The 13,246-nt window shown below is 35.2% G+C and overlaps 1 protein-coding gene across 1 annotated transcript in view; it reads right to left on the bottom strand.

Annotated features, from left to right (window-relative positions):
• The window catches only part of TMEM26 (transmembrane protein 26), a 46,527-nt gene that overhangs the window by 21,619 nt on the left and 11,662 nt on the right, over positions 1-13,246 (bottom strand). Inside the window, exons 2-4 of the mRNA XM_007963338.3 lie at positions 7,421-7,499; positions 2,462-2,575; positions 155-375 (exon numbers count right to left, since the gene is read on the bottom strand). Coding sequence (XP_007961529.3) covers positions 155-375; positions 2,462-2,575; positions 7,421-7,499 — 414 coding nt within the window. The remainder of the gene's footprint in view (positions 1-154; positions 376-2,461; positions 2,576-7,420; positions 7,500-13,246) is intronic.

The following is a 13,246-nucleotide window of genomic DNA, read 5'->3' as shown; positions in this document are numbered from 1 at the left end:
AATATGCAAATAGCAGCAAATTCTCTGATCCTAACATTGCATATAAAATATACTAAAAATTCGAATTCATGTGATATACAAGTCACAGAACCAAGAGACAGGTGCATGGTCTTGACCCTGAAAACAAGGTGTTTTTGTTGCAAGGAATGCTCACCTCACATTTTGTTCTTCTAGGGTCTCACTTGTGAATTCCAGTATGTCAGCCGCTGTCCCCACAAACATAAGAAGAAGTTGAGAGAGTTGATCTCGAGTGATCCCGACTCCAATGGGTAAAAGCCATCTTCCAATTATTAGCATTAACAGGAATGTTTGATGGAGTCCCAATGTCCAAACTTTCTCACAAACTGTAGATAAGTTATTCACAAATACTTTGGCCTGTTTAACAGAAGTGTCATACAGACAGAAGGATTATGAGCCACCACCTGAGAAAGAAATATTTTCTTCACCATGATTTCAATCAAGAGTTTGCTTTTGTAGACAGTCATTTTCAGGAGCTATTCTTTACTTGCTAAAGAAAGTAAAATGCCTTTCAGCTGAACACTCTGGAAAAAATAAAAAGCTAATGTGGTCCTTAAGATGGAGGTGCCTATAACTAGCAAGTAATTTAAGCCTTAAACTTAAGAGTGGGATTGTACCATATGGTATTTAAAGAACCAATTTTACAATGTTTTAAAGATCATGTCTCATTTTATTACACTGTGTAACAAAAAATAACACATAGCAATGTTCTACAAAATCCATATTAATAGCACAAAAATTTCCTATATTTTTAATAGATTTTAAAATCTGAATTTACTAATCTTGAAATATTTTTAGCATTGTACAAATCTTCCCTTTTGTTTTTTTTGCTTTAAACCTCTATTATAGCTAAACATAAAAATGTAATGTTTATCGATTACCTAAATGTAAAGAAAGAGAATAGCTATAAAATTATTTTTATTCTGAGTACATAACATACTATTCAATAATCCATAAGCCAGCAAGCAAATTTTACTCTGCCATTATACTTAGACCTATAAAAACTTACATCCCACCAATGTATTCTGGATGACAACTCTTGCCCAATTACCTTCTAAAGAAGTCTCAAAGTGTACTATTGCCCCTACAAGGACTTAGGTCTCCAGTGGATAATGATTCCAACTTACTTATGCAAGTGACTTAACTGTTTGTGCAAAATTCATTTATCCCTCTCCATCACTTGCTGATATCAAATGCACAAGGGAGGATAGGAGATGAGGCATGATGCTATCCTGATTGAAGCCAGACATGAAAATGAATAATCTTCCATTTGTACTCCTTCTTATATCAGTACTATGAAACTTTACATACATCATATTTAATTTATACAGGAAGCACACTAGTAAATATTAATAATTTTGATTGTCAGATGAAAAACTGAGAGAGAAACTAAATGATTTGTCCAGACTGATGTAAATAAATTGTGATTGGAGCTTGAATTAGAACCCAAGGTTCATTCCACTAAACCTCACAGAACTAATAGTACATCTCATTATTGAAAATACGTTTCAGTGATAGGGGCCTTTTCCTTTTTAAACAGGTCATGGTCAGTTTGCCAAATAACAGCTTTATGAAAAAAAAGAAAGGGATTCTGTTTTGGCCAGAAATCTTCTCTATTTTATTAATAAACAGCTACAAAATACATATGGTGGAGTCCCTAGCTAATTCAATTAGACAAGAAAATAAAATAAAACTTATAGGGAAGAAATAAAATAAAAGAAATAAAACTGTCTCTGTTCACAGTTGACATAATTGTTTAGGTAGAAAATCCCAAAGAACTGGCAAAAAAAAAAAAAAAAAAAAAAAAAAAACCTCCTGGAACTAGTAAACGTTTATAGCAAGGTTGTGGGATAAAAGGTTGATATACAAAAGTCAATCTCTTTCCTATATACCAGCAAAGAATAAGTGAAATTTGAAATTAAAAACAAAATGCCATTTTTATTGGCATCCACAACAATGTCATGTAGGTTTATCAGTTTTAACAAATGCACCACTGTGGTGCAGGGTATTGATGGATGAGGAGGCTGTACATGAATACAGAGTATATGGGAAATCTCTATACCTTCCTCTCAATTTTTGCTGTGAATCTAATATTCCTCTAAAAAAGAAAGTCTTAAAATTATCATATCCCAATTTTTTAATTATATAATTGCTTCATAAATGTATATGTCTCTCATTGTGCACACGTTATCCTCTTCAAGTGTTCCTTAATGAGGCAGGTTAAATGCATCTATTTATACATAATGTATCAATGTATATATTTATGCATATTAAATATGTTTAATAATTTAAAAATATAATTATTTTGTGAATTCCTGAGCCAAATAATGGATAACTTTCTTCTGAAAAGAATTAGCTGGGAGAGGTGTATAGCAGGTAATTGAGAATTATACCAAGTCTACCATTTGCTAGATCCTTTAATATACAGTGGAAAAGCTCTCACCGTCTCAATGAGATCATCAGCTCTACTGATTTGTTCATTGGAAGTCAATGTTTGATTGAAGACTTCTTTTCTGCTGATATTCTGTGATGTTCCTTCAGCCTGGATACTGCAATACTAAGAATGGGGTTGGGGAAGGCAATTGTGGCAAAAAATTAGCACAATATGGTAGAACTCAAAACATACAGTATGTCTCATAACATATAGTACATAGAGTTCAATCTGTTCAAGAGATTATGAGCAGATATGCAAAGTTTAACAGCATATGCATAAACATTTCCAAAAATCAGAATATAGGCCTGAGATGGAAATCCACTTTTTAATCTATATGAAAAGAGTGTCAACTATACAAAATCTTATTTTTCCTTAGGTCGATGAGGATGCAAATACTGAGTCATTGCAGAGAGCTGTAGAATTTGTAGATTGGTAACTGAGATTCCTTTCTTAAACCCTGCAAGAATTTAAAACCGAACAAATAACCAGTGACAGCAATAAAACATATATGATCCTGGTCAAGGAAATTATGGTGATTTTTTTTTCTTTTTATACTTTTATTTTAGGTTTTGGGGGTTCACGTGCATGGGTAAATTGCATGTTGCTGAGGCTTGGTGTATAAAGAATTCCATCACCCAGGTAGTGAGCAGAGTACCTGATAAGCAGCCTTCCAATTCACACTTCCCTCCATCCCTCCCCTCTCAAGTAGTCTCCAGTGTCTGTTGTTCCCATCTTTGTGTCCATGTGTATTCAGTTTTTAGCTCCCACTTATAAGTGAGAACATGTGGTATCTGGTTTTCTGTTCCTGTGTCAGTTTGCTTAGAATACTAGCCTCCAGCTTCATTCATGTTTCTGCAAAGGACATGATTTTGCTATTTTTATAGCTGTGTGGTATTCCACAGTGTGTGTCTGTGTGTGTATATAGTATTTTAAGAGTTTGTTTCTTATCCAGAAGCCTCTTTATCTAAAATATCATATTGCTTAAGTAAATAATACAATCATTTTTAATCCTGTCAAGCACTGAAACAACCTAAAAAATTAGCATGTTCACCCACCAAAACATACATTCTAGTGACAGTGTAAAAGCCAATTCAGGTTTATGGAAAATTCAACAATAGACATAAAAAGTGGCATTTTTCCTTTTTTGTTTCTTCATTTTGTATGAGAATTTCTGCAGGTGAATTGTGCATGATATTTATCCACCGTATGCTGGGAATCCGAGGTAAAGTAAGAGAAGGAAAAATTATATAAGAGAAGAAAGGGGTGACACTTGAAAATGTAGCTGTACCCAATGCATATTTTACAAACTGGCTTAAAAAAAAGTTGAAGGTTTTTCAAACATCTGCAGTGCTAACATATTTTGTAACACACACACACATTCACCACCACCACCACTACAACCGCCATACATCCACGATCATACATTTGTATTTAGAGAGGACTTATTTTTTTAAAAAATTAAAGCTGTAAAAAGTGTATTTTTCTTAATCATTCTGGATACATCATCGACTATTCTATAAGCTACTTGAAAAAGCAGAAAAGAAAGTCTGCAAGAAGCTGTTTTTTTCTACCCTCTATCCAAACAACTAGTATTATGGTTGAAATGACAAAAATAATTAAGAAAAATGGCCATATGCCATATCTGTAGGAGCAAAAATACAGTTGTTTGCACACTTTGTGTGTGTGTGTATCTGTGTGCAGCTAAGGCTCCAAAAACAGATAATGAAGATAAAAATTAAATCTTTAACCAAGCAACAAATTTTCATTGCAAAGCATGTTGGTGACTTTATTTATTTCCATAGGAAAAACATTTGGACCATTCTGTAAGCATGAAAACAGACTATGTATTAAAAGTGGTGACCTTAATATGTTTTTGACATTCTTAAAACTAAAAATACATAAACATCTTTTTATTTAAGAAAAAAGGCCATGCTTTAGTGCAGTAGAAGATAACGTGGAAGCAAATAGATTCATAGTCCATATTATGGTATTAAGACTTATCTGAGTTGCTCTCCACTCCTGTTACTCTATTTGTCACAGATTGATAAGATTTTCCTCCAAGTGACCTCTACATTGGGACTGCAATGAACAAGTGACTTCACTCTTAAAACCTAGCCTGACTTGTATTGTTTTGAGGATTATACTGTTTACATTCTGCCTTGTATAGGTGAGTTCACGTAGATTATCTGGGTATCAACATGCCTTTTTTTTTTAATAGGCTGTGTCTATTAAACTCTTATCAGCTTCAAAAATATTCCTCTGTGTCCAAGAAATTGTGACAACAAGAAGACCAGAATGTTTCCATTACTTTAATCTTGTCACTTCTTAAATGGACCTGAGAGCTAAGGTCACAATCATTGTCATGAACGTTTTGTTCCCATACATGTAGACCCAACCAGATTCAGCAATGAAGGTAAGAAATTAGTCATCTAGGAGAAATGTCTCATGAAATAGGTCAGGATGTTTTCTTAATGCCAAGTCATGGGTTAGAACATATAGTATATAGAGTAAAGGGAAAATGTGAAAGAAAATAAAACTACTCTTTTCTACAATGAACAACTCAGATAATTCTGATGCAAATGCCTCTAAAACACAGAACAGATAGCTGAGAAGGGCAATATGGTTTAATGGACTAGATATCCGTTAGGTTCTAGGCCCCAGCATTATTGTGTATTTACTGTATCAACTTAGGAAAATTACTTAACCTTTCTGAGTCTCAGGATCCTTGTCTTTAAAATAGAAATGTACGTATCATGCCTAACTTCTGTAGTTGTTGGGTCCATGTATGTGAAAACACTTGTGAAAGTACAGGAGACTACCTGAAGAAAAGTGATTATTATCACTCCCAAAATGTTCTAAATGAGTACACTAGAAGAATTGCTGTAACTCCCTTTATTCTGCCATTTCTTCTTTCTTTAACTGCAATTCCAATGCTTTTTTTCTCTCTTACTATTTTTCTACTTTCATTTCTGCTCAGTCTGCCCAATTCAATCTCTGGGCATTCATTTTAATTCTGTGTCAAAATGAGTCAAATCCATGACTACTAAAGGTTCAATTTCTTTTGTAGTATGAAAATTAGAGAGCTACTGCTTGGGGCTCAAAAATCTTTTTTTAATTAAAAAGGGAGCTTTTGGTTGCACGTTATTTGTTGTAATGGGATTTGACCTGTATATCAATTAATTGTGCAACGAATTTATATTATAAAAGCATTTAGGGAAATGAATGGTTATTGTGTATGATAGCCATGTCACAGAATTGGAGTGAAAGAAACAATTGATTCAAATCACTAGAGCTTATTTTCATACCCTTGAAAGTAGTAAGTAGTAAAGAGATGGAAACAGTCCCCTAACTCCTTACAGTATAGTTTTAAAAAGCTATGATAACTTGAACCAAAAATGTACAGTTACAAAAACACTTTTGCTACAGACATAGGAATAGCCTATATGACTTTAGTGATTTTTAGCAGGAGATTGAAGGGAGAAAAATGTTTTCTTCATCCCTACATTCTTGGTACTTGCTTGTGGAATTCTTCAGAAGTAGTCCACAGAACTAAATTCCCCTTTGTGTGCCTATAATTTGGAGCAAGCCTTTTGCAGATAAGGTTATACATTGGAGGCAGATAGGGTTACATATTGGAGGCTTAACCTTGCTATAAAATGACCAACTATAACAAAGAAATCTATGTAAGTCCAAATTCTCGCAGATCTTTTTAAAAGTATTTTATCAGTGAAGGTGCCAAAATATTATTAGGTCATAACCACATTTCTCTGTAACGTAGTCCTGTAACCTGAACTATGAAGTCAAAGCGGGAATCTGATGAACTTTAGTAACTTGGCCTCCCCAGCGTTGAACAGGAACATCAACAGCAGTATATGACTGCACCCAACCTAGAGACTGCTTATTAGAGATGTCTGCGTAGAAAACAGCTGTTTTTAAAATCTCTGTAATAAATTAGGGACTCTTATTGGAAGCTGCTTTTTTTTTTTTTTTTTTTTGAGACGGAGTTTGGCTCTGTTGCCAGGCTGGAGTACAGTGATGCAATCTCGGCTCACTGCAACCTCCACCTCCCAGGTTCAAGCGATTCTCCTGCCTCAGCCTCCCGAGTAGCTGAAGCTACACGCATGCGTCACCAGGCCCAGATAATTCTTGTATTTTTAGTAGAGACGGGGTTTCACCATGTTGGCCAGGATAGTCTCCATCTTGACCTCGTGATCCGCCCGCCTCGGCCTCCCAAAGTGCTGGGATTATAGGCATGAGCCACCGCGCCCGGCCGGAAGCTACTATTTTATTTTTAGGACAATGTGATCTTCTAACACATATAAGCCCACCTTCCACATCGTGGGTCCTACGACTCCTCTCCTTTAATCTTAGTTTCAGGGCTCTAGAAAAGAATTTCTATTTTACTAAGGCAGCCCGTGGGACTCCCAAAAATTAATCTCCTGTAATCTGTATAACCTCCATTTTAAAACAGACTATTTTAAATGGCTCCTATAAGTTTAATTGTATTTATATAGCTGAGTACAGATAAGGGTTTTGTTTCTGTTTTTGAAATTCCTAAAAGTGTCACTTTACAGAATGCCAGATCATTGAGGCGTGCCCATTCTTAGCACAACATAGAAACTCACTGAAGCTGGAAGGGTTGAAATTAAATTTCCATACCCCCAGGTAAACTCTACCTGTAGGCCCCCACCTATAGGGTGGGGGCCAGGGGAAGTCTTAGTAATAAGATCTCTAACACAAAATGTTAATTCACTATATAATCCTAAATCTTACAAAAACGTAATATTTTTTATTGGGGCTTTTATTGGCAAATCATGGATTCACTTCCTTTTGCTGATAGCCTCTTATTTATTTAACTCTTGATAACTCCAGTTACTTAGAAAAGTGCATTCCTGAAATAAATTGGATCATACTGTGAAAGTAGCTTATTGCTGAATATGTCAATTCCTACTTTCCAAAAAGAAGTACCTGGGTCTCATGGTGCAATTCAAGAAGCCATAATGATGGAACGATGCTAATCAGATATAAAAATATGGCTGGCGAAAACCTGTGAAAAGAGAGAAGAAAAAATAGTTTAGCTAATTTAAGCTAATTTTTCAAAAAAAAATTAAGAGGAAGAATGAAAAACCAATGCACATACTCTGACCACATTGAGTGGAACCTTTTTATCTCAAGTGTTTATTTCAATGAAGGAAAAAGCATTATGTGATTTCTGCCATATGGATTACAAAGAAACAAAGTAACTGTAAAAGGCACTAGCAGCTGTCATTCTCACTGAATTTCTAACCCAATTAATAGACATTAATTTTGATATGGTTTAATGGGACACTGCCAATTAGTTTCAGGCACAACACTGGATATTTTGTATTTAATAAGTTTTACAAAAAGCAAACACAGCAGCAGTAAATCTTAGATTTATTAGACATTACAATTTCAAGATTTGGCTACATTTTTCAACATTAACCTGGAATTCTGGGAGCTCAAACAATAAAATGGTGCTAGAACACAAAAATCAGATGATAAGGACTAAGAATGAGAGTAACCCATTGGCTTTGTGCATGATTTGCTAAACCTATAAAATAAAAACACAACCAACCAACAGTGTAAGTCTTTGGTATTTTTTAAAGATATCTATATTCACTGTTTTCTCATTCAAAATTCAGAGAGGAATCTGAAGAGTGGACTTTTGTGATCCAACACACTCAGGTTTAAATGCCGGTTTTGGCACTGACCTCTCAGTTTGTTTCCTAATCCACAAAAATGTCACTGTATCAGCCAACGCAGGCTGCTGTACAAAAATACCATAGACTACGTGACTTAAACTACAGACATTAATTTTCTCAGTATCTCTGGAGGCTGGAAGTCTGAGGTTAAGGGGCCAGAAGAGTGGGATTCTGGTGAGGGCTCCCTTCCTGACACGTAGACAGTGACTTCTCCACGTGTCCTCAGATATCTGTCTCTTCCTCTTCTTATAAAGCCTTCAGTTTTATTGGATTAGGACCCTATCTTTATGACCTTGTTTAACCTTAATGACCAAATTAATCTCCAAATATTGTCACATTTGGGATTAGGACTTAAATCTAGAAATCTGGAAGGGGACACAATTCAGCAGTTACATTCATCTCACAGAATTTTTTATTTTACTTCCTGTAAAGCAGTGCCTGGCAGCGGTGGGAATTCAATAATAGGTAGATATTACTAGTATTATTATCAGACATGGTACCACATAAATGTTTCCTTAAAATGCTGAAATAAGAAAAATAACATATTTTCCAAATTTATTTCTTCAAATTGGTCCGGGCACAGTGGCTCAGGCCTGTAATCCCAGCACTTTGGGAGGCCGAGGCAGGTGGATCACTTGAGGTCAGGAGTCCGAGACCAGCCTGACCAACATAGTGAAATCCTGTCTCTACTAAAAATACAAAAAAATAACCAGGCATGGTAGTGTGGGCCTGTAATCCCACCTATTCGGGTGGCTGAGGCAGGAGAATTGCTTGAACCCAGAAGGCAGAGGTTGCAGTGGACTGAGATTGGCTACTGCACTCCAGCTTAGGCAACAGAGCAAGATTCCGTCTCAAGAAAAAACAAACAAGCAAACAAAACAAATTGAACTTTATTTTAGAGGACTCTTGCATTACAGAACATCTCAAAGTCAAAGTTATGTCACTATAATTGTATTAAAATGCTTTTAATACACAGCAATAGTTTGAAATGACCTAGAAAATAGAAATGTTAATTGCTCAACAAGTAGAATTATTTGAGATGAAATGTTACCCAAACTATGTTATTATAATTCAGGAGAGAAAAGTGAAATGAAAAGAGAAAATTTAGAATGATATTTTTAAAGGCTATTAATTCTTTCACTAATAAATTTTTTCAACTTCTAGAGAAAGGAAGGGAGAAAAGGCAAGAGAAAGAGAGGTCTCTTAAAAAATCAATGTTTAATATAGATACTCCTCCACCTTTGATTTCCTGTGAAAACCAATTTCGAAACAAAAGGTTATGGGTCATGATATTATTAAAATCTGTCTTGGAGGATGGTGAAGCTGTGGAGAGATATCGAAAACCCATGTTTAGCATGCTCTTAAAAAGAAAAGAACAATTAACTTTTTGACCTCACATATCAAAGGAAACATCAGGAGATAGTATTTCCCTTGTGAAACAGGGAAAGAAAGTGAATTCTAGGTCACAGGGACAGTAGGAATATGCATATTTTTGTTTGGAGACATCAAATGTTGGCTGGATTGCAATTTTGTTGAGTCTCTTGGGATTAATTTTGAGACTAACCCCTCCCTAACAATAATGTAACAATAATAATCTAGGGAAACCATAGCCTGAACATATAATAGCTCTTGAAAAAGGTTAAAAATAAAACAAACAACACCCTTAACATCTTCTATGCATAAGATTTATTTCTATAATTGGAAAAAAGTACTATCCTGTTTCAACGTATTTCCTCTAACTGGGAAACTGGTTATATAAACAAACAAACTTCAAGATTCAAGATGTTTTGTGTTGCCTAATAGAAAATCTAAACTCCATAATCTGATATTCGAAGACCATTATCTGGTCTTATCTCCACTTTTCCTTCCTCTTCCCTTACCACATCCTATCAAGTTGAGCAACTCAGTAGTTACAATCGACTGTGTATGTTAAATAAAACAAACAAAATGCTTTGGAAAGTTCCTCTCACTTCAATCCTCTTTATTAGATTATTTGACCTAATGAAGAAAGGGGTTAGGAAAAAGGAATCATATTGAGGGCCCAAGAATTAATTATATTCAACTCAATTCTCAGCCTCGTGTGTCTCTGGTAAGAACAAAGTGCTTTCTGCTCTTTTAGTTTGGTTAATCTAAGGAGACAGGTTCTGCAATGGTTTTACAGCAAATATCTCCCAAAATTATGAAAGCTTATTTTGGAATGTCTTTCTCTTGCACGTCTATCCACCAACATTCTACTTGTATTTGAAAGGCACACGGAATTAATCTTAACCTGTATTTCTCTTGTGGCCCAACACATGCTGTACTGTTTTATAGTTACATGTATATTAGATTTTGCTTTCCTAATATAAGTTCTATGAAGAAAGGTCCTTAGTCTTATATATCTTTATATCTCTTTCCTCTTCCCACTCCTTCATTTTCTCTTCTCCCCAGTGGAATCATAGTGTCTTACTAAGTCTCAAATTAATGCTTATTAAGCAAATGCCTAAATATTTGAATGCCTGAATTTATAAAGGAAAGAAGGACTGAGCAAATAAAGTGAATAAAGACTACTGATGTCTACAAGGATCTTTCATTTCAAGAAGTCTGGTATCAAGTAACCTCTTCTAGCTATGACCCTTGAAATATTATATGTTAGTAAGACCCAGTATAAATTTCAGAAACTTAGAAGACCCAAATTTGAATCCTGCCTTTTCCATGCACTCATCTTTGGAAATTCACAACCTTCCCTGAAACTGAATGTCCTCATCTGTAAGACGGAGAAAATAATACCCATCTCATAGTGTGGTTATGAGGATTAAATAAGACAATGTATGCCACGAGATTGACACCTTAGGTGCTCAACAAATGTACTTGCTGCTTTCCCTAGACTCAGCTCTGAAAATGTACTCATGGCTACATATTTGTTACTTAAGCTTATGAAGAACTCTTAGAGGACACCCAATTAGGACACTGTTTCTTCATATAATTTATAATGACTTATATTTTTAAACCATGATTCTGAAAACTAAACCTGTATAAGGTCGTGCACACTGGCTCATGCCTTAATCCCAGAACTCTGGGAGGCCAAGCGGGGGTGAATCACTTGAGGTCAGGAGTTCGAGACCAGCCTGACCAACATGGTGAACCCCCATCTCTACTAAAAATACAAAAATTAGTTGGACATGGTGACTTGCAACTGTAATCCCAGGTACTCTGTAGGCTGAGGCAGGAGAATTGCTTGAACCCAGAAGGTGAAGGTTGCAGTGAGCTAAGATCACACCACCACACTCCAACCTGGGCAATTGAGTGAGACTCTGTCTCAAAAAAAAGCAAAAAAAAAAAAAAAAACAAACAAAAAACAAAACAAAACAAAACAAAAAAACAAAAAACAAAAAACTAAACCTATATAAAACTCCTTGAATCAAGGGCCCTTTTCTTTGTACTGTTGAATATAAACATCATTATGCCTAACTTCACAATCAATGTTGATGCAATTACTGTCACACTGCCATGGTTTGCATGGAGCATTTACCCATCACGACCTACAAGATGCTGCCCACTCAGGGCCCTGCCCACCTCTTGGGCTCTGTTGCTTGCCATTCTTCCAACTGTGTTCATGTAACAGTGTTCTTCTTCCAGTCCTCGAAAAAAACCAAAGCGCCATCCTAACTGAAGCCCTCACACACGTATTTCTCGCTTTAGAAATACCCGCCTCTCCTACTTCTTTAAAATTTATTTTTATTTTTATTTTTGAAATTATTTTTTATTTTCCATAAGTTATTGGGGTACAGGTGGTGTTTGGTTACATGAGTAAGTTATTTAGTGGAGTAAGTTATTTAGTGGTGATTTGTGAGATTTTGGTGCACCCATCACCCGAGCAATATACACTGCACCCTATTTGTAGTCTTTTATCCCTCAACCTCTACCACATATCAGTTATATGGGACTTCAGAAAACTTTCCTTATTCCTTAAGTCTAAATTAGCCCTCTCTGGTCACTTCTGGGCCATAAATTTTCAATATTTATAATTACATATGTGTATATGTAGATGTGTGTGTATTTGATATCATTTAAGTGTTGACTCCAAGCAATTCTAAATAATGCAAGCACCAGAACTGGGTCTGTCTGCTCAAAATTGCAGTCATCTCTTAGTATCTGGGAGGGATTGGTTCTAGAAACCCCACAGGTAGCAAACACTATGAATGCCTAACTTCTTTATATAAGATAGTGTAGTATTTGTGTAAAACCTATGCACATCCTCCCTATACTTTAAATCATCTCTACATTACTTATAATACCTGATATAGGTGTAAATGGTATGTAGATAATTGCTGTACTGTATTGTTTTTTATTTGTATTATGTTTTAGTGTCACATTGTTGTATTTTTTTTTCCCCAAATATTTTTGATCTGCAGTTGGTTGAATACGCAGATGTGGAGCCTGCATATATGAAGGGCTGGCCGTATACTCTCTGCTCCTTCCAGAGTATCTGGCATATGATGAGCTTGCCACAAACAATTAGCGATTTGATAAGGCTCTGGTTGATTTACAGTTTCTACTTTTTTGACACTCTGTTGTTGGTTTGACTAAAAATTTCTTCTTGAAATATCATCAAAACTGATTTTTATTGGAAGTTTTACAGACGAAAACTAATTTTATATGTTCTGCTCCTATGAAAAACGTAATATTTTAGTGTGATATCATTGCCACTAATTATTATTTTGAGGGTTTGCAGTATTCTTGATCATGTGTTGTCAGTGCAATTCATTTTTAGAACGAAGAAGAGTGCAAAGTTTAAAAATTAATAAACCAGATTTTATTTTAGTCTTTGTCTTGATGGCATCAAGAGTAAGCAGATATAGAGTACCTTGTATGACGACTAATACCATGGAAAGTTCTGGCCAACTCACAAATCATTTATATCAGGTTTCTGGATAACTGTTTATAAACATACAATATATTGGACTGATAAAAAGCTGATAAGTATATGATTCAATGACTAAGACATGTCCAAGTGAAAAATTTTTACAAATGGACAATACCCTATTACCAGTGAGCTATCTGCCGTTAGAAACTCAGATTTATAACAATC

The sequence above is a fragment of the Chlorocebus sabaeus genome, chromosome 9, assembly GCF_047675955.1.
Source record: "Chlorocebus sabaeus isolate Y175 chromosome 9, mChlSab1.0.hap1, whole genome shotgun sequence".
In the NCBI taxonomy this organism is placed as follows: domain Eukaryota; kingdom Metazoa; phylum Chordata; class Mammalia; order Primates; family Cercopithecidae; genus Chlorocebus; species Chlorocebus sabaeus.
The sequence above is the reverse complement of the archived record's forward strand: the minus strand, read 5'-3'. Positions and strand labels throughout refer to the sequence as shown.